Source organism: Octopus sinensis, linkage group LG23 (genome assembly GCF_006345805.1).
Source record: "Octopus sinensis linkage group LG23, ASM634580v1, whole genome shotgun sequence".
NCBI classification, from domain to species: Eukaryota; Metazoa; Mollusca; class Cephalopoda; order Octopoda; family Octopodidae; genus Octopus; species Octopus sinensis.
Genome location: NC_043019.1, coordinates 20156758 through 20179910, shown reverse-complemented (window position 1 = coordinate 20179910; position 23153 = coordinate 20156758). Strand labels below are relative to the sequence as shown.

At 35.8% G+C, this 23153-nt stretch overlaps 1 protein-coding gene across 1 annotated transcript; it reads left to right on the top strand.

The window, feature by feature from the left end:
- Nucleotides 1-3051: 3051 nt before the first annotated feature.
- LOC115223720 lies at nucleotides 3052-16929 on the top strand. The gene is made up of 4 exons (XM_029794401.2): nucleotides 3052-3295; nucleotides 12770-12911; nucleotides 14529-14800; nucleotides 16701-16929. The coding sequence occupies exons 2-4, from the start codon at nucleotides 12827-12829 to the stop codon at nucleotides 16767-16769; spliced, it is 426 nt and encodes a 141-aa protein (XP_029650261.1). The 5' UTR covers nucleotides 3052-3295; nucleotides 12770-12826; the 3' UTR covers nucleotides 16770-16929.
- The last annotated feature ends 6224 nt before the right edge of the window (nucleotides 16930-23153 follow it).

Here is a 23153-nt window from a genome sequence, read left to right as displayed (position 1 = left end):
TAAAGGCATTTGAAAGATACACATAAATATAATTTGTTGAACTTTATACATGCTGGATTTCGGTTGAGCGTTCTGTGTCTAGTTCTGGAAATTGTGTTTTGTAAATGACAGTCTATGCTAATGATCTTGCAGATGTTTGCGTATCCATATACATAAATATTAACAAGTGAAACTAATCAGTACATAAGTAATCGTTTTATATTTCGTATATTTTCATTTGTCTTGCTTATTTTTACACTTTGGTTTTTTGCTGAGTTTTTTTTCTTGAGAACACATTCTTCATGGAAAATGACGATTTTGACGTCTATATCTAGCATATTGACTGTCCACTTTTAGTGGTCAGTCGTCTAAATTTTTATATATATATATATATATATATATATATATATATATAACGGGAAGCTTTATGAAAATAGACAAAAGACGAAGGCAGGTGGAATACAAACAAACAATTGTATTAGTATGGCGCCCAGGAATATAAATAAAACAAGTCTTTAACGTTTCGAGCCTACGCTCTTCAACAGAAAGATACACAGAGAAGAAACACAGAAAGAAGGAGAGAAAAAAAATGTGTGCAGAGGCTAGCGAATCAACATGGTGATCTGATTTCGGCCAGAAGTCAAAGATCAAACGTGAGACGCAAGAGCGAAATTAGGGGAGATAATAGGGTTAAATGACCTCGCCCCAACATAAGAATGTGTGTGTGTGTATGAGAGAGTATTAGTGCGTATGAGAGGTCTGGACGTGTGTATGTATATATGATGTGATGTGTAAAGTCGTATGGTGTAGTGTAGAGAGAGGAGATGAGGGAAGAGGGGGGAGGTAAGATGCTCCAGCATCACTGCAACCACATTGCTGAAATGAGTAAAAGAGTAAAAGAATATATATATGTATGTATGTATGTATGTATGTAGGCACAGGAGTGGCTGTGTGGTAAGAAGCTTACTTACTAACCACATGGTAGTTCCGTGTTCAGTCCCACTGCATGGCACCTTGGGCTGACCAAAGCCTTGTGAGTGGATTTGGTAGACGGAAACTGAAAGAAGCTTGTCATATATATACATATATATGTATATGCTTGTGTCTGTGTTTGTCCCCCAACATCGCTTGACAACCAATGTTGGGTGTTTACGTCCCCGTAACTTAGTGGTTCAGCAAAAGGGACCAATAGAATAAGTACTGGGCTTACAAAGAATAAGTCCTGGGGTCGATTTGGTTGACTAAAGGCAGTGCTCCAGTATGCCTGCAGCGAAATGACTGAAACAAATAAAAGAATAAAAGCATACATATATATATATATTTCTTTACTGCCCACAAGGGGCTAAACACAGAGGGGACAAACAAGGACAGACAAAGGGATTAAGTCAATTACATCGACTCCAGTGCGAAACTGGTACTTTATTTATCGACCCTGAAGGGATGAAAGGCAAAGTCAACCTTGGCAGAATTTGAACTCAGAACGTAACGACAGACGAAATACCGCTAAGCATTTCGCTAAGCATTATATATATAATAATAATAATAATAATAACAACAATAATAATAATAATAATAATAATAATAATAATTGAGGGAATATTATTCCAAACTTATAGGGAAAAATTTAATTTAGAAATACTAAATCAAATTTCACAAAATATAATATATATATAAATTAGAAAAAAAAACACCTTTTATCAATTCAAAATGAAAAATTCTACCAAATATATACGTTTTATTTATTATTTTGCACATTACTTAATCATCGTTATATTTTTTATCTTATATTTAATCTTTCTATTATATGTAATTTTCTAGATGGTGTAATTTAATTTTTCATATTGAATTAATAAAAGGTGTTTTTTTTCTAATTTATTTATATATATATATATATGTAAAAGGTAGAAGTGGAAATAGCACAGAAGTAAATCTGAGATATTTCAATTTAGAAGGAATTTAATAAAATGATTTTAAAATCATATGAAGATGTCTTAGAGTTACTTAAAATGTCTCTGTGTTATTTTCACCTACACCTTTTATATTTTAAATTTTGATTCGTATATCTTTTTTCAGCTATATATATATACATACATATGTGTGTGTGTATATATATATATATATATATATATCTGTCAATGCTGGTCTGTCAAACCATTTGTTTATCTACATATCTGTCTACTCACCTATCTGTTTCCATCAATCTTATTTATTGCCCACAAGGGGCTAAACATAGAGGGGACAAACAAGGACAGACAAAGGGATTAAGTCGATTACATCGACCCCAGTGCGTAACTGGTACTTTATTTATCGACCCCAAAAGGATGAAAGGCAAAGTCGACCTCGGCGGAATTTGAACTCAGAACGTAACGGCAGACGAAATACGGCTACGCACTTCGCCCGGCATGCTAACGTTTCTGCCATCTCTCCGCCTTTTCCATCAATCTTGCTGTCTATACATCTACCTATATATATCTTTATCTATCCTCCTTCCATCTGTCTTACTATCTATCTATCTATCTATCTATCTATCTATCTATCTATCTATATATCTATCTATCTATCTATCTATCTATCTGTCCGTCTGTCTATCTATCTATCTATCTGTCTATCTATCTATCTATCTATCTATCTATCTATCTCTCTATCTATCTTTCTGTCTATCTGTCTATCTATCTATCTATCTATCTATCTATCTATCTATCTATCTATCTATCTATATATCTGTCTGTCTATCTATCTATCTATCTATCTATCTATCTATCTATATATCTGTCTGTCTATCTATCTATCTATCTATCTATCTATCTATCTATATATCTGTCTGTCTATCTATCTATCTATATATCTGTCTGTCTATCTATCTGTCTATCTATCTATCTATCTATCTATCTATCTATCTATCTATCTATCTATCTATCTATATATCTACCTGCCTACCTAACTGCCTGCCTGCCTATCTGTCTTCTTGCTCATACAGTTCCTTTCTCCTCAGTCTCCCACTTTCTCTTGCTCTGTCCCTTTTTAGTCAGCTCTCTTCTCACCATACCTTTCACCCCCTTATCACAAAATGGATTAGTTCCCCTTTGTGTGTAACTGTTAAACTGCACATATACAGTACAAGCTGACCCCGGTTCTTTTTAAGTAGAAAAAAGGGACATATATCAGGGCTTATTATATTTAAAGGCGAAACATCAACAACGATCCTGACTCAAACAGAGCATTACTAATTCATTAGCGACACTCTGCTAATTACACACATATATATATATATATTTATATTTATATATATATATATATACACACACTCTTTTCATCTGTAAGTTCAATTTATCTTTATGCTGTTCATTCTTTTTTTCTACTTTTTGTTGTTCAAGCTGTTTTCTTTTTAGGGTTTTTATGTCACATGCACACACACACACACACACACACGTCTGCGTGCACACACACACACGTCTGCGTGCACACACACACACAAGTATATATATTATATATATATATATATATATATATATTAATATATATATATATATATATATATATATATACATACATATGATATACGATATAGCTTATATATATATATATAAGGAGAGAGAAATTTTAATTTTAATTGCTTGTGTTATATATATATTATATTATATATATATATATATATATATATATATAATATATATACATAATGTACATACACACACGTGTGTGTGTAAGTGTGCACATGTACATAGATGTACACACATGCACACACACACATACACACATATGTCTGGTAGTTTTGGGATCCGGAATTAAGGTGGCAGTCACAGACAGGCTTTGAAACCTTCAACTATACCACTGTGAAGATTCCTCTACAATTATATTAGGGTTTCTTTCTCTCTTTCGTAACAGTAAACACAGCAGTACATTGAACCCCACAACCTGTCATAGAGCATACACACACACACACACACACACACACACACACACACACATATATATATATATATAATAACAAAGGGTAAAATTAATTAATTAAGAAGTAATCAGTAATTTCACCAAGTAGAATTTGGCATGAAAAATACCATTTCATGGTAAGCTTAAGTAATACTTTATAATTAGGGTTCAGCAAAGATCTGCTCCCCACATACCGAAGTTTAGAAATAGCAGTCAAAAAAATTAGCTATTCCTTCTACTTTAAAAGTAGAAGGAATAGCTATATATATATATATATAATATATATATATATATATATATATATAGTAAATAGGGTAATAAAATAAATTATTATTACCAGTGATCTAGCACAAAAGACAAATTAGTCATTAGACTATATGTTATTCATATATAAGTACATTAAAAGGCCTCTAAAAGAAGAAGCAAGTACTAGATACACAAAAAGGGGATAAATTCATGAAATGAAAATCAAAAACGTTTACAAACTCCATGAATTTATCCCCTTTTTGTGTAATATATACATATATTGTATGTGTAGTGTAAGTTTAGAAAAACCATGGCGTGAACTAGACATCTTTTCAGTTCCTCTAAACAGTAACTGATGGGATTAGTTCCTGCTAGACATGAAACCAATGATTTTTTACTAGGCTTATGTTACACATACAAAAATAAATAACTGCTCTATATTTTATAGGGTATACTCTTCTCCTGATTTACAATATTATAATGAAAACCCCACTAGAATGGGAGAAAGCGCTAATGATCTGAATGGTATGATCTGAATGATATGATATATATATGTAAAAAATGTAATATATAAATAAATATCTGTAAATATGAACCATCCGATCTTCTGATTACCTCATTTCTTCTAATATATATATATATATATATATATATACATACATACATCCATACACACACAGGCATATATATATTTGTTTATACATATGCATATATATGAGTGTGTGTGTATTTATCTGTTCCCTAATTTTAATCCTTACTACTACAGTTATGGAAGCCAGCTGCTACTGTCCCCACTTCAATGGTTCCTATCACTAGTCCCGATAACCCACCCAACCTACCATCCTTTTATCCCTTTCTGCCTGTCACTGTGTGTAGGAAAACCCTTTTAAAATTGTAACTGTCTAGTATTATGAGACAGACCCTTCCCACTGTATTTTTTCTTAAGGAGGTAAAAAAAAAGTGTGTGTGTGTGTGTGTGTGTGTGTAGGAGGGATTAGTGACTAGTTTGTTGTCTGATATTTTAGGGGTTTCTGTGTGTGTCTGTGTGTTCAATTTATATCATATAATAGTTGGGGTGTTGGCGGCAGTTAGGGTTCATTGGTTGTAGCTTGGTGGTGATGACAGTAGGAGTGATGGTGTGATGGTTGATTGATGGTATTGTTACTGGTAGTGATTGTTGTGGTAGTGAAGCTGTTGGCAACACCACCACCACCACCACTACCACCACCACCACCACCACCACCGCCGCCGCCGCTGCCGCCACCGCCACCATCACCAGCAATGGTGATAGTGTTGGTTGTGGTGTGGTGTAGGTGGTAGCGATGATAGTGTAGGTGGTAGTGGTGGTGTGGTGTAGGTGGTAGTGATGATAGTGTAGGTGGTAGTGGTGGTGGTGGTGATGGTGTTGGTTGTGGTGTGGTGTAGGTGGTAGCGATGATAGTATAGGTGGTAGTGGTGGTGGTGGTGGTGGTGTGGTGATGGTGTTGGTTGTGGTGTGGTGTAGGTGATAGCGATGATAGTGTAGGTGGTAACGGTGATGGTCATTATCATGATGGTTGTAGGGGCTGTTGTGATGTTCAATTGCTGTTGTTTAACCCCTGGTCAGACATGACTGAGCAAACATAGAAAGCACACCATCCGCAACACTCCAACCATGACCAATCCATCCCATCATTCCCCCTGAACATTGCATATCTCTGATAACATTATCCAAAGTCATCTTCTAACTTCCAAGATGGTAGGCGGTAATTTAAGGGAAAAATCTAGCAGCTATTTCTAGCTGGTCAAACAACCACACACAGGATCCTTCACAAATGGTAGCAGTGGTGCTATTAATTGTAGTAGAAGTGTGCCCATGTTATTAGGGATCTTGTAACTCCCTTTTTTGTTTTGTTCTACATTCTCAATCCTCCTTCTTTCCCATCTTTAATTTCTTCTTCTTCTTCTTCTTCTTCTTCTTCTTCTTCTTCTCCTCCTCCTCCTCCTCCTCCTTCTTCAGCATACACTTTAAAACAAAAACTGGTTCGGAGCTATTGGACACGCTGTACTCCTAGATAGACTAATCCTTAACGAAAAAAGAAAATCAAGAGTCTCGAAACAATATCTACAACAAGAACAACAGCCCAACCCCCAATTTTTTATCCTCCTGCCACTACTACCATCACCATCACCATCACTATCTTCAACATCCTCCTCTATCCACACATTTGCATGTATGTATACATATGTAAATGAAACGTGTGTGAATGTGAACATGTCTCTATGTGTGTGTGTGTTATTGTGTGTTTGCTTGTAATTAGTGATGTGCATATGTGTATATATATATATATATATATATATGTGTGTGTGTGTGTGTGTGTGTGTGAGTGTGTGTATGTGTACCTAGGTATGTGAAATCAAGATGGTGATTGTAATAGCAGCAGCAGCAGCACTGAGCAGTAGCAGTGGTGGTGGTGGTGGTGCTGGTGGTAGTAACAATAAGTAAGCAATGTGCATTTCTTCTTAAGTTCCGTCCACCGCATGTACCACCCCAACCTCATCACCGGAGACCCCAATCTCATGGGCTAATTCCTGCCTCGCTAATATTTCATTAATGGGACTACATGTATATATACCGATGTATACCTACACACACAAAAATTCTCGTATATTTCATCTTCCGTCTTTCATTTACGATATATATATATACATATATATACATACATACATACGTACATATATATATATATATATATATATATATATATTATATTTTATATACACATATATACAATTTAAAAATAGGATAAAATCTTTATAAGAATTTATCAAGTAGTTAGCGTGAAAAACCTCATAAGAGAAAAGTCCATCAAATTTTCTCTTAAATATATTTATTTATATTATATTGCTCTCAATATATATATATATATATATATATATATATATATATAGATAGATAGATAGATAGATAGATAGATAGAATATATATATATTATATGCCCTCGAGGCAAGTGAGGATCAGAATGGAAATCGATCAATGGAAATTGCAGATGTGTTACCAGTGCCGGCGGCATGTAAGAGAACCTTCCGTTTCACGACCGTTGCCAGCACCGCCCCGTTTCGTGTCCGTTGCCAGCCTCGCCTGGCCCTTGTGCCGGTGGCACATAAAAGGCACCATCCGTTCGTGGCCGTTTGCCAGCTCTGTCTGGCACCTGTGCGGGTGGCACGTAAAAAGCACCCACTACACTCACGGAGTGGTTGGCGTTAGGAAGGGCATCCAGCCGTAGAAACACTGCCAGATTTGACTGGGCCTGATGAAGCCTTCTGGCTTCACAGACCCCAGTAGAACCGTCCAACCCATGCTAGCATGGAAAACAGACGCTAAATGACGATGATGATGATGATGATATTATATATATATATATAAATACTTACATATACATACATATATATGTATATATATACATACATATATACATATATATATATAATATATATATACATGCATATATATATATATCATGATGATGATGATGATATATATATATATATATATATTGGGTCATCCGATAAATAATGCAGTTTTTTCAATTGCATGAACTAAAAGTCGGAAGGGGACGGGGTAAACTACCTGCATCAACTTGCTATAAAAGAAAGTAGAAACTTTATCTTGTTCCTTATCCTTAATGCAAGTTTTGAAGAGTGAGGTTCGATTTTAACAGTTATTTTGTCAAAACTACAATAGAAGTGACAAAACAGCATTTTCAGTATATCTATATATATCTTTATATATAAAAGTGAAGTTGTGTGTCTGTCTCCTACGATTTAGATTCCTAACTACTCCCACATTTTGCGGTGCAGTTTAACCAAAACCGGGTATCTTATAGTCGCGATTCATATCGAGCCCTTCTGGGTATTAGCGCGTGTCTACGATGAGTCTACGATTTAAAAAAAAATTTACCATCATTTTTCCCCATTTTTAATGCTTTTTTGGCTATTATATAAGGGAAGTAACTCTCTAAAAATGCTTATATAGTTATTTTCCTTACAAACCCGAGCAACGCCGGGCGATACTGCTAGTATCATATATATCATCATCATCATCATACGCATAAGTGGGCTGGTTGCACCCCTGGCATAGGCCACGGGTTATTATCTCACTTGGCTTGCTGGGTCTTCTCACGCACTGCATATTTCCAATGGTCTCGGTCACTAGTCATTGCCTCGGTGAGGCCTAATTGTCAATGGTCGTGCTTCACCACCTCACCCCCAGGTCTTCCAGGGTCTATCTCTTCCACAGGTTTCCTCAACTGCTAGGGTGTGGCACTTTTTCCCACAGCTATCCTCATCCATTCTGGCCACATGCCCATAGCCTCCATGTATGCCATGGAAGCCCCCTGCATGTTGTCCAATATGTCTATTGAAGTCACCAGCCACAAAGAGAAGGTCCCTATCATTTGTCAATGAGGTAGTCTGCATTCTTTTATTCATTTCAGTGAAGTTTTTTCGGTTTTTCATGTTTTTCAACAAGTTTTAGCATCCAATCATTGGTTGCTTCAAGGTATTTGGCCAGTTCAATTGTGGTGCTTTCATATGTAAGTTCAAGCTGGATCAAGCCTCGACCTCCCTGAGCTCTGGGAAGGTAAAGATGATCCATGTCTGCCTTTGGATGGTACATTTTATTACAAGTCAGTAGCTTGCGGATTTTTCTATCAATTTTCATTATTTCACTGGTATTTCAGTTAAGCACATTGAAGCTATAAAGAACAACTGAGACTACTAAGGAATTTATGGCTAACACCTTATTATATGCATTCAGCTCAGACTTCAGGACTGCTCGAACTCTTCTATAACATTCTTTCCTAACCTTCTCTTTCATGCTTGCATGCTGGATACCAGAGCCTTCGTTTATTCCTAGGTATTTATAGGTTTGTTCCTGCTCAAGTCCCTTTATTACTGTTTCGACATCTAATTTAATTGAACTTGACTTTACCAATTTTCCTTTCTTAAAAGTGGCTTTGGCACACTTTTCAAGGCCAAACTCCATCCCGATATCATCACTGAATCCTTTCTCAGGATATAGTAGTCCTTCAAGCTCTTCATCATCTTTGCCATATAGTTTTAAATCATCCATATAAAATAGATGGCTTATTTTCCTGTTGTCAATTTTGTAGCCATACCCTGTTCTATTCAGTTCACTTGAGAGTGGTTTTAGTGCTATGCAGAAAATTTGTGGTGAAAGTGAATCACCTTAGAAAATTCCACAGTTTATGCTAATGTTGTTTGAGCACAATACTCCATTAGAATGATATAATTGGAGCTTTGTGTTCCATAGTGACATATACTTGAAAAAATCTGAAATCACAGGAGAAATTTTGGAAATGTCCAGCAATTTCAGAATCCATGAATGTAGTATGCTGTCAAAGGCTTTTTTATAATCAATCCATGAAGAGCTGAGATTTCTGTGCTTGTTACGTCAGTTCTTAAGGATCATGCGATTAATTAGGAGCTGATCTTTGCATCCTTTTTGTTCAGTGGGAAAGAGGTTATTCTCTTTCATAAATGTATATGTTTTCTCCACTAGAATCTTATAGGTAGTAGACAAACATGGTATAGGCCAGTAGCTTTTTGGGTCTTTGGTTTTGTTATTTTTGGGGAGGAGGTAAGTAATACCACTTGCCATCCAATGGGGAGTTTTTACCGGGTCTTTCATAATACTATTAAATAGTATTACTAAAATTTTTTGTGCGGACGAGAGTGATGAGAGCCAGAGATTTGGTACTCTATCAATACCAGGGGATTTCCACTTATGAGCCTTCATTAGTGCTCTTCTTAGGTCGGTGATTGAGATGTCTTCCCATACCTGTTCTTGTAGATTTTTGTAGGTATCTTGGGTGCGTTTGATCCAGTCTGCATTTTCATTGTATGGTTTCTCATCACTCCAGATCCCTTTCCAAAAGTTCTCAATTTCTTCCATTAGGGGTGGATTTTCAATGGTTATTTTTTCTTTCCCTATTTCCCTGTAAAATGATTTGGCATTGGATTTGAACATCTAATTTTGCTTGTATTTGATTCTTTTCTCAAATCTGTGTATTCTCTGAGCTTTTGCTTGAACTTTATTTCACTGACATTAGTTCTTCTCTTATTGAGAGTTCATATTTTCTCACAATCTTCCTGCCTTTTCTTGATCTTAAACTATTTCCAGAGATTAGCTCTGTTAATATTGATATCTCCCTTCGCAATATTTCAATCTCAGTTTCAATTCTACTCCTCCAGTTTGATTTCCTTTTCGAATTTGATATTGCTGGCTTTTTGGATGTTAAACAGCGTCTTTCGATTACCTTAGCAACAGAGTAAATAATTTCATTTATCTTATTAAGATCGGGTTTTAGTTGTTGTATGATTTCTTGTGTAATACAGTTGCCAACTTTTATTTGTGTTTTATGTTTGTTTTGTGTTTATGTTGGTGTGCATTTGATAGTTTATGGAGTGGTTCCCTATCATTCATATTTGTATGCCCTACAACTGCAAGCTCATTCAGAACTTCCTGCTTCATTTCAATGATAGATTTTCTGTGTTGTTCAGCAAATATGTGGTCTTCAAATTTGGTTTTGACATAATTTTCCTGGCTATTTTTTTCTAGGGTCATTATATTTTCCTTTTTCTTCAGGATCTTGAGTGGTTTTGTCAGATGGTCACCTTTCAGTCAATGCTTGTTGTCCAACATTCCTGAAGATTGCTATACATTTTAAAACTGATGTAATATTTACATTGTTCAATTAAATGGAGTCACATGAAACGATCGTACTGCATTACCTCTGGATATCCTTGTTGCTTATTTTGTTTATATATATATAAGTGGGGTGACTAGTAAGAGGACATCCATTATGCTAGATGTAGACCCCATATGGTCTGACCACTAACAATAGATTGTTCTCAAGAAAATTCAGCAAACGCCAGAATGTAAGTGAGCAAGACAAATGAAAAGATACAAAATATAAAAATTAATCACTTACGTAATATTTATGTAAATGTCTGCAATTCATCAGTGTGATCGTCATAGCAAAATATAATTTGCAGAACTATACATGAGTCGTCCGTATGAGATTGAACATGTATATAGTTCTACCAATTACATTTGGGGTTAAATTTCAAAACTCTTCGTTTTGACGGGCCAAATTACTGGAAATAATTCTGCAGAAAAATAATTTTCTGCAGTGAATTTTGCTGGTTAGAGAACATGGTTATTCAAATTTAAATAATAAGGGTGAAAAATTGAATATTAATTTGATTAATATCAATTTAAAACCAGTGGCCTGGTATATAGAAAAATATTAGGATTCAGAAAAATTATAAAACATATATATATAAGAGGGATGACCACTAAATGGACACCCATTATATATATACATATATATATAATTTTATATATATATATATATATATATATATATATATAAATTTATAAATAAGGATAATATCGATATTTAAATATTGATCTTATCAAGTGGCCAGCATGGGAACAAATACCATACAAAGGTAATAATTATTTAAAACTATAAATTAGGGTATCTGAGAGATACCACCATGCTAAAATAGCAGTCAAAAACCACCGTAAATGTTCATATCACACCAGAAGAGAAGACAGAGAGACAAAATAAACTAGCAAAAAAGATTTTACTGGATAATTCAAGATCCTGGATTTCTGGTTTTGCTTCAGAGAAGTTCTGCCTTCTTCAGCTGAATATACCAGATAAGCACATACATACATACATATATATATGTATATATATATATATATATATATACAGAACGTATGTTATACTTACATGTAAGTATAATGTATGTTCAGTATAAATATATATCTGTATTTATGTGCTTATCTGGTATATTCAGCTGAAGAAGCACGGGCACAAGTGCCAGTAAGGCGACACTGGTAATGATCACACTCGAATGGTGCCCTTTTATGTGCCACTGGCAAGGAAGCCAGTTAGCTGCTCTGTCAACGGTCACCCTTGTATGGTGCTCTTCTCTTTGCACCCCACAATATATATAATAAATCTTAGAGCGAGTTATAAACAGTAGCTGCAACACATCGTGACGTTCATTTGCCATTAAAATATGGCTAACCCCTAAGGGTGGATGCTACTATAGTTTGTAGCCCCAGGAGGACACCTCTTCCAGCTTCCAGCTTCCAGCTGGCTTTAGACACACTTTATGTGTCCTATCAATGTTTGAAAAGGGTGAAGATGGGAAGGATGGCTTCCCTTTGCAAACACTGAGAGGGCACAGTAAGTGTGTCTAAAGCCAGCTGGAAGAGGTGTCCCCCTGGGGCTACAAACTACAGTAGCATCCACCCTTAGGGTTTAGCCATATTTAAATGGCAAATATACGTCACTATATATATATATATATATAAAGATAAATTGAATATAGAGATATTCTATTGGAATTCAACATTAAATACTATGAATATAATATATCACATAACAATATTATATAAATAATTATAAAAACTGTAAAAGGCCAACAAATTGTTTCGACTTATATATATTTATAGTCACAGTTAAAAGTCATCCCCACCCACCCACCCAACCAAATTTCAATCTATTTATTGTTTCTGTTTTTTTTCCAGTGAGACCAATAGTTTCTGCAAAATTCCCTCTGAGACGACATTAACAACAACAACAATATGGATTTGAAGAAGTACAACATAAGTTACTTGGCTCTTCTCTGGCTCTACATCTGCTGTTACTACAGCTGTTGCTGTTATGCTGGTTTGTATTAAAGTACTTCTTTATACTCCGTACACCATCTGCCTGCCTGTCTTTCTGTCTGTCTCTCTCTCTCTCTCTCAAAAGCACCATCCGTTCGTGTCCGTTACCAGCCTCGCCTGGCCCCCGTGCTGGTGGCACGTAAAAGCACCATTCGTTCGTGGCCGTTTGCCAGCTCCGTCTGGAATCTGTGCGGGTGGCACGTAAAAAGCACCCACTACACTCACAGAGTGGTTGGCGTTAGGAAGGGCATCCAGCCGTAGAAACACTGCCAGATCAGACTGGGCCTGATGCAGCCTTCTGGCTTCACAGACCCCAGTTGAACCGTCCAACCCATGCTGGCATGGAAAGCGGACGCTAAATGATGATGATGATATATATTTGCAAACAACTTACAGATGCAAGTGCTACCAACTCATCATACCAGATGCTAGCAAGCTTAGGGGGGTCATCAGGAGAGAATATGCAGTTTTGGGGCTTCCCTCTCGATAGCATTATTGTCCACCAGCCTCACTCACTGAGATCAGGCTAGATCAACTCGTTACTAGGTTGCCCTCAATATTCATCCGTTTCGTTAGCAGAGACCACACCCGTTCACCATCTAGGTAGAGCCACAGATGCCGCAACCTCAGCGCATGTCTGCGCATCAATAGCCAAGGCATCCCTAGCCCACCCTTTGACAGTTGTCACAAGCGGTTTCGAGCCCTTCTACAAGAAGTGGAAGAGCTGTCTTTCCAGCTTGATCAACCATGAATCAGGGCAAGGAACGATGGTCAGGTGGTAGGCGATGACCGATGTGATGAACACATTGGCTACCTCCACCCTCTCTTTCAGGGATAGCCATCGCCAAGACCAGGTCTTGACTATGTGGGTCACCCTGCTCGATACCTTGGCCCAGTTCTTCTCTATTTGGAGGTCTGGTCCAAACCAAACTCCTAGCAACTTAATCAGACCCTCTGTCCAACGTCACACGACGCTGTCAGGAAGCATCGACTTGCCTCTCCAGGTGCCAAGCTGCAAGACGACTGACTTTTCTCGATTAACTTTTGTTCCTGCCACCGTCTCGTAAATCTTAATGGCCTTGCTCTCTCTTTTGACTCTTTTACTTGTTTCAGTCATTTGACTGCGGCCATGCTGGGGCACTGCCTTTAGTCGAGGAAATCGACCCCCAGGACTTATTCTTTGTAAGCCTACCACTTATTCTATCGGTCTCTTTTGCCGAATCGCTAAGTTACGGGGATGTAAACACACCAACATTGGTTGTCAAGTGATGTTGGGGGGACAAACACAGACACGCAAACACACACATATATATATACATATATACGACGGGCTTCTTTCAGTTTCCATCTACCAAATCCTCTCAGAAGGCTTTGGTCAGCCCGAGGCTATAGTAGAAGATACTTGCCCAAGGTTCCACGCAGTAGGACTGAACCTGGAACCATGTGGTTGGTAAGCAAGCTACTTACCACACAGCCACTCCTACGCCTAAATTCTTCATTATTTTCAAAATTAATTGAAACAAAAGCAGTGTGTTCCAACAGAAGTATGGTAATGAAAGGGTTAATTGCTTTATGTTTGTGTATTTGGGGTTAATGTTTACTTTTGTGATCATTTCAGATAGTGTCAATGTTACTGTCCAGCCAGAACAGGCCGATAACATCAGCGTCACGTTGAGTCCAACAAAAGCGAAACAGATGGCAGCAGTGGTGGGACAAAAGAAGGAAAAAGTGTCACATGACATCTATATCCAAGATGGTAAGAGTGGGGAATCTGCTGCTGCTGTAGCTCACATCGAGGGCACCGAGTCACCAAACCAAACAAATGAATTAACCAGCAGTAAAAGTTACGTCACTAACCAGCGAGAGAATTCTGCAAGCGTTCTTGTATTGGTAAGGAGCTTTTTTGTCATATATATATTATAATTATTTGAGGGAACATTATTCCTAACTTACAGGGAAAAATTCAATTTAGAAATACTAAATCAAATTTCACAAAATATATATATATATATATATATATATATATATATATATATATATATATATATAATAATAATAAATATTAGGGAATAAATCCAAATTTACAGGGAAAAATCAGATTTAGGATTGAATCCAATTTTATAGTAAAATATTATATTATATTAAATTAGAGACAAAACCACTATTATGCAAATCAAACAAAGAAAGACTTAAGCCAATACATAAAATAATTTATATAATTAAATTTAATTATATAAATTATTTTATGTATTGGCTTAAGTCTTTCTTTGTTTGATTTGCATAATAGTGGTTTTGTCTCTAATTTAATATATTATATATATACATATATACATTAGAAAAAAAACACCTTTTATCAATTCAAAATGAACAATTAAATTACACCATCTAGAAAATTACATATAATAGAAATATTAAAATTAAGTATATTATTGTTATTTTAATTTTAATATTTCTATTATATGTAATTTTCTAGATGGTGTAATTTAATTGTTCATTTTGAATTGATAAAAGGTGTTTTTTTTCTAATTATATTTATATATATAAGTATGTATAGTCACAATGCACTTTGCATAATTTTAGCCACAAGCAGGTCAACATTCCTCCCTGAATGAAAGGGGGAATGGACAACATCAAATGAAGTATTTTGCACAGGAAAACAATCTATCGCCTAGTCTGAGAATCAAACCCATGATCTAGTAATTGTGAGTTCAACAGCCTAACCACTAAGCCACACACCTTCATATATATATATATATATATATATATATGTATGTATATATATGTATGTATATATATGTATATATATATATATATATGTATATATATATATATATATATATATATATATATAATACATACACACACACACACAGAAGGGGTAAGCCCTGGAAGATGTGAGACGAAGTGATGAGATCTTTGGAGATAAGATCAATGGACGCTGGGCCTTGCTGAGGAAATGACAAGAGACCGGGAGATGTGGGAATTTGCTGTACTTGATAAGACACATCAAGCTAATTAAAATTGCTGCCTTCCACATATACAGGTGTGTCCTTTCAGGTGCAAGTGCCACATAAAAGCATCCGTCATCATCATCATTGTTCGACCGTGGAATTTACCATGCTATGCCAGACTTCACAGTCCATCATAGCATTATGGAAGTCCTGTTGCTGGATATCTGTATCCCTGGAGATTACATCAGGGTAGGAGAGTGTGCGTCCTCTGGTATCGCGAGCAGATGGCTTCCAGAGGAGAAGAGTAGAAATTACCTTGTTTTCAGCTCTACAACAATGTCCAGCAAACTGGACTCTCCTACCTTTCACAAGAGATGACACAGGTGGTAGTTTCCCAAATATTTGCACTTTGGTTGGATGAGGCTTCCACGAGAGATTTTGAGCTCTCATAAGGAGGCGAGTGTAAGTTCCATCCAACCACCTCTCAAGCTTCTTTGATAACGTCCAGGTTTCTGAGCCATATAGTAGAATTGCCGGTGCTGCATAAATACACCTGTGCAGGTGGCACGTAAAAAGCACCCAGCACACTCTTTCAAGTGGTTGGCATAGGGAAGGGTATCCAGCCATTGAAGCCATACCTTAACAAACAACTGGAGCCTGGACAGCTCACTACTGGTCAGCTCCATGTCAGACCGTTCAACCCATGCCAGCATGGAAAGCAAACGTTAAACAATGATGATGATGATATACACATATAAATTCCTATGTATGTATATCAACATTTACATTTCTATTAAATGCTTCAATTTTTCCATATTCTCTCTCTTTTATCTTTCCAGAATATGATGTTTGCTCTCTGTAGCATTTGTGTAACTTTGGCAGCAGTTTTCCCACCAAAATTCCTATAAATCCCACCAATTCAACAAAGGGAGATAATGAAGTTGTATCACTGATCAGACTTTGTAGCTGACATCCAGTCAAATGCATTTTTGTCGGTCTCTCATTTGCAGTCTGTCTCTCATCTGTTTGTCTTTTACAACTTTTCTTGTCTTTTTTTCCAATCCCACTCCCCTTATTATTTCTCTGCTCTACTTTACTTTTTCTTTCTTCAATTTGTTTTGTTCTGATATATATATAAGCTGTCCATTAATTACCTTTATACTTTAAAAAATTCAGAAAAAAAAAATAAGGTTAACTCAACAGAATTTATGGCAAAACATAGGTAAACAAAGAAAATCCAGAACACTTCCAATAGGATCCAGTGGTCGCATGCAACACATCTAGACAATACTCAATTTCTGACTAAGAATCCCTTCATCAATGTTGGATATGGTTTGGCACATATTCTCCTTCATATCATTGAAGTTTTGAACTTTTGTGCAATATACTCTATCTTTAATGTAGACCCATATAAAGGAGTCCAGAGGGGTTATATCTCATACCTTAGGTGACCAGAGAACTGGACCACCTCTCCTAATCCACTGGTGGGGGAAAGTTTCTTTAAAAATACTCTCAAACACTCGATCCCCAATGTAACAATCCACCATATTGTTGGGAAATAACTGTTGGTTGTAGGTGGTGCAACTTCAGTACAAGTATTTCTTATAAGTGTAGCAAATATTTGCTTCTTCTTCTAAGAAAAATGAGCCAATCACTCAATCTAACAAAAGGCTGCACCAAACATTTGACTGCTGGATTGTTTCTTTCCAGTTCTCCAGATGCTGTACTTATTTATCATTCCTGACACATGAAATGTTGCTTTCTCACTGGAACGAATCTTTCAAAGGAAGAGTTATCGTGTCCACTGCAAATTGTATCCTTTGGGGTTTGTCATCTGGCTGTAGTGCTCACAAAAGTTGTACTTTATAAGCATAAAACCATCAGTTTCTTGTGCAAAACAGTAAAAGTTTGGACTGTGGTAAACTTAATTGTCTACATGCAGCATGAATGGGCTTAGTAGGACTATAATGAAATTCACTCAACATCTTCCACAGATGTCCTCTGTCACACAGCACACAGCCCCTTTTTCTGTAAGACACTTTCTGTTTCCATAAACCTTTTACGCCAGGCATAAATGCCTACATGAGTTAGAGGTTCTTTTCCATTCTTTGTACGGTAATTCCACTGGACCTGAATGTCTGGATACACATTGTGCTCCCTCTTGTGGTGTTGTCAATTTCATTAAAAGTCAGGGATTATAATAAATACATTTAAAGGTAAATCAAAGGGATTTAGATATCAAAGCACAGTAGATAAATTAAAACTTTAATAATGTTTATTTACACCATAGAAAGAAGCTCATTGATGGATCTCAACTTTAATAGATATGATAAATTGTGGAAGTCATAAAGATAATTTATGGACACCTTGTAAGTGTGTGTGTAAACATGTAGCCATCTAAGAATAGTAATTTTTTTCCCCCATATACTTGCCAACGCTGATGAGCACAGTTATTAGATAATCATCTGATTACCTGATAGCCTGTGCAAAACTGTTTGGTAAGTAAGATTGGTTGTAATGTATACTTTGATTAAGATATATATATATATATATATATATATATATAAACAACTTATAAATAAGGGCAAAAGAAAAAAATTCTAATGCCAAATATGCCGAAAAGAGACAAATCGTCAATAACCATATAATTTATCACCATAAGCACTATTTATCACTATATCACAATAGTGATAAATTATATGGTTATTGACGATTTGTCTTATTTTTGGCATATTTGGTATTAGAATTTTTTTCTTTTGCCCTTATTTATAAGTTGTCTATAAATTTAACCTTTAAAGGTATTTTTTAATATGCTGGCCATTGATAGAGTTTTTTTCAAAAAATTTTATCCTACATTAGATATATATATATATTGTTGAGAGTGACTTCAAAGTTTTGGCTTGATAAGCCATCATCATACTGTGATGAGCCTGAAAAACTTCAAAGTTACTGTCAATACTATTCTTGTTAAAAAATAATAAATAGGTACTCTACAAAAAGTAATGAACAATCCTTCAATCTAATGTAAAATTGATTTTATTACAACTTGACATAAGGACCAACATTACAACACACACACACAAGGTCCTTAATAAAATTGTGGTTGTGTGATGAAAATATTGTGACACCTCATGAAATATATTAGAAATAAATTGAATGGTTTTTTTTTGTGTCATTAAATGGTTAAAACACTCTAATTATAAAAATCTCATTACTAACAACTATAATTATAAAAATCTCATTACTAACACTATAATTATAAAAATCTCATTACTAACACTATAATTATAAAAATCTCATTACATAAAACTAAAATGGTAAAAACCATCATGATGTTCACCATTTGAAGAATGCTGCTAAGAGAGACAAATTTGCAACTTCTTTTTCCTCCATCGACCCTATTTTGATTAAACCTTCTCTGATTGATATCCCGGTGCTAGTCACAAAAGAATCAATCAATATACGTGATTGACATTGCTTTGACTGTGGTGTGTAAGCCCCTTTTTCTGTTCTGCATGATTTCAGTCTACTTCTTCCTGATCTCCTCAAATCATTACAGCTGCCTCCTGGCTTTGTTTCATAAGAAAACTTTCCATTTTCTCTGTTTGTATGTTCGTATATGTACGAGAATATTTATGTATCTATATGTGAGTGAATGTGTGTCTGTTTTAATGTTACTGTATGCATATATATACTCAACTGATAAGGGTGAGAAAATTGGGTACTAATTTAATAGCACATCCATTTACCACCAAGTGGCTTAGTGCATAAAAAACCCGGTCACTCTCTTATATTTATATATATATATATATATATATATATATAACTATGCAAATATATGTACATGTGCATATTTGTGTGTATGTATGTGTATACATATAAATACATATATATATATATATATACATACACATATATATATACACACAAATACATATATAGGCACTCACACACACATACTCAAAATTAATATCAATATATATATACATATACATATATAACATAAATGCATAAAAAGCATAAATTTTATATATAGTTTTTACTTTGTGTTCAACAGTTGTTTTATTAAGATAAACATCATTAATTCCATAACTGCAGGAATGCAATACATAATATAATTTAATTTAAATAAATTAATGATGCATCATAATTATGCAGTTAACATTTTATGGTGTTTATCTTTATGAAACAGCTGTTGAGAGGGACCAGTAATCAAATGTGTGTATGTATGTATGATTGTGTGTGTATATATGTTTGTATATGTGTGTATTTTTCAAATCATTTAATTTATAATTGTAACAGTGATTTGTGGCTTGATTCTTTTTGTGTAAAAAGTGAACAGTTTGAATCTCTGGTTGTTTTGCTCTTGCAGAATTTTTTCTTTATTTGTGGGTTAATGAATCAACCAACAGTTTCATGCGAAAAGATCTTCGCAATTTTCCAAGTGTACCACATAGAAGTGTTAGTATTTGTCTCCCTTTTGGATAGATGAGCACCAGCACTTCCATGTGACACACTTGAACAATTGTGAAGATTCCTGCACATGAAACCATTGGTTGTCTCATTAATCCACAAATAAAGAATATTTATTCATCAATGCAGTGTTGCATGCTCATTTTCACTGTTCGATATTAGCATGCATACCTGGACATGCAAGCTTATTCAGACAGCTTATACATTGCTGATTTTGTCCATTTTATTCATATATTATGTGCATAAAGTTGATTCTGCATTTGGTATGCATGGAGCAAATTGCTTGTGCAACACAATTTGTAGCTATATACAGTGAATGCAAAGTTTACCGGTGTATGAAAATGTATAACAAAGTGTATGTGTATGTATATACACGTGTGTATATATATACATAGGTATAGATATATGCACACACACACACACACATATATAAATACACACACACAGGTAGCTAGTTGAAGTAACCAGAGGAAACTGTTTGATACATAATATGATCATTTTTTCTTTTATCTTTATATCTCTGTCTGTCTGTCTCTCTCACTCTGTTTGTCTGTCTGTCTGTCTGTCTGTCTGTCTCTCTCTCTCTCTAAATGTTGTCTTATGTTTATTTTCAAATATTTAATATCTACCATCATTCTACAAACCATATGGGATGGGGGGTCGGACTTTGTAAGTGTTGAGATGTGCCACTTGTACAAGACATCTGTCGTAACTGACCTAGAATTTTTTTCAATCATTTTAAGAGACAACAGAGAGCTTTAATAATTGAGACAGAATTTTCTAAACATGGAGCTGACACCTGAAGGCTAAAAAGTTTGCCTTGCATGTGGCTTCTTGCAGCAGAAGCCTGAACTACAACCGGCTTGTCCCACATCATCATCTTCAAGGTTTGCCTTGCATGTGGCTTCTTGCAGAAGAAGCCTGAACTACAACCGGCTTGTCCCACATCATCATCTCTCAGCTGAAGCCAGTCATTCTCTCAGAAAATTCTCTCAGCTGAAGCCAGTCATTTTGTATGTGTATGCATGCATGTGTATGTGTAGTAGGCAGGTGTCCTCTCCCCTCTGTTGTTCTCTTTGTGATTCTTCTCTTCTGGATAGTTTGTTTTTACTGTGGCTGTAGTGGTTACATCTCTCTGCATCTTATAGCAATATAACATGCATTTGGGATTACCTACACTCGTGTGTAAGTGATTGAATAACTGCTGATAGTGGTTGGGTGATTTTTGAAGACCTGTGCTCATTAGTTCTTGCATTTTGTAATGGAAAGCAGAGGCGAGACATCTATCCCAGGATGAGATGCTAATCTATCACAGTCAGACAAATTGAGGTGAGCAGAATAGAATATCAAATACCTCACCCCCAAAAATACAAAGAAACATCTCACCAAAGAGGTATTAACTCACAAACTATGAGGTACTTTGTCTGATACCCCCACCCATTGAGCTATCCCACCTTTAATTATTATATTTATTTTAATGAAAATAAAAAAAAAAAGTAAAAATTTCAGCATGGAAGGTTAAAACATACAAATAAGCAAATTCCAATATAATTATCTTTGTGCATCAGTGTCTATGGCTAATTATTGTGAATCAATTTCTGAAAATAAAGTTTGATTATTTAACAATCAATATTCGTTTTATTTGAATTTATTTTATCTCTAACGAATATTTAACCCTTTCGTTACCAACCTGGCTGAAACCAGCTCTGGCTCTGTAGTACAAATGTCATGTTTTCATAAGTTTTGAATTAAAATCTTCCACCAAACTTTAGTCACAATTTATGTTCCTAACACTAGCTTAATTATAACGATGTTATTTTACTAAATTCTTTGTTATATTTAAAATAATTGAAAGAGACACAGAGCACCTCAAAATAAATATGGTAATGAAAGGGTTAAATGTATAAATGTTTGGAATAAGTTGTAACACGTGTGTGTGTGTGTGTGTGTGTGTGTGTGAGTGTGTGTGTGTGTGTGTGTGAGTGTGTGTAAGTGAAATATTGCAAGTTCTTCCAAATCCATTGCAAAGCTGGAAACCCTTCTGTATCATCAGAAGGTATCTCAGGACCACAAGCATTTCACCTGTAGCTTGTATACTTTACTTGAGTGGAGCAGTGAAGGCTGAATTAGTCTTCACCTGTGGTAGAAATATACTTGTGGCATCTTATCAACTATAACCCCTTTGAGCTTGTTTCAGCAGCTGTGCCTATTTCCTTGATGGCTTTCTTCAGTTGTTTGGGTTTTAGACCAATCTTCTGCAGGAAATAGCATGGCAGTCCTGCTGGAAAGCCACAACTGCCAACTTCAATAGGAAATGAGACTGTGTACTTGTGGCGACATTCACCCTGGACGGGTTGAGTTGGCTTCTTCCTTGGAAGAAGTTTCGTGGGAATATGTGGATTTCACAAGTGGTCCCCAACAATCCCGCATGTGGAGACATCCTGTTTGCCACAGATTGTCCGCAGATGCAGGGACAGAACAACCGAGGAGCCGCCGATTGCCGAAGCAGACACTCCGAAGATTTTCACCAGAGCTCCGTCTGCCGGGTTGTGGCCCTAATACCACTCGGTGTCAGACCAATCTGCCGTGGGTGGCCCTACCAGGAACCGAAGGTCCCAACGGCATAGCTCTGACACTACCTATTTCTTTATTACCCACAAGGGGTAAACATAGAGGGGACAAACAAGGACAGACATAGGTATTAAGTCGATTACATCGACCCCAGTGCGTAACTGGTACTTAATTTATCGACCCTGAAAGGATGAAAGGCAAAGTCGACCTCGGCGGAATTTGAACTCACAACGTAACGCAGACGAAAT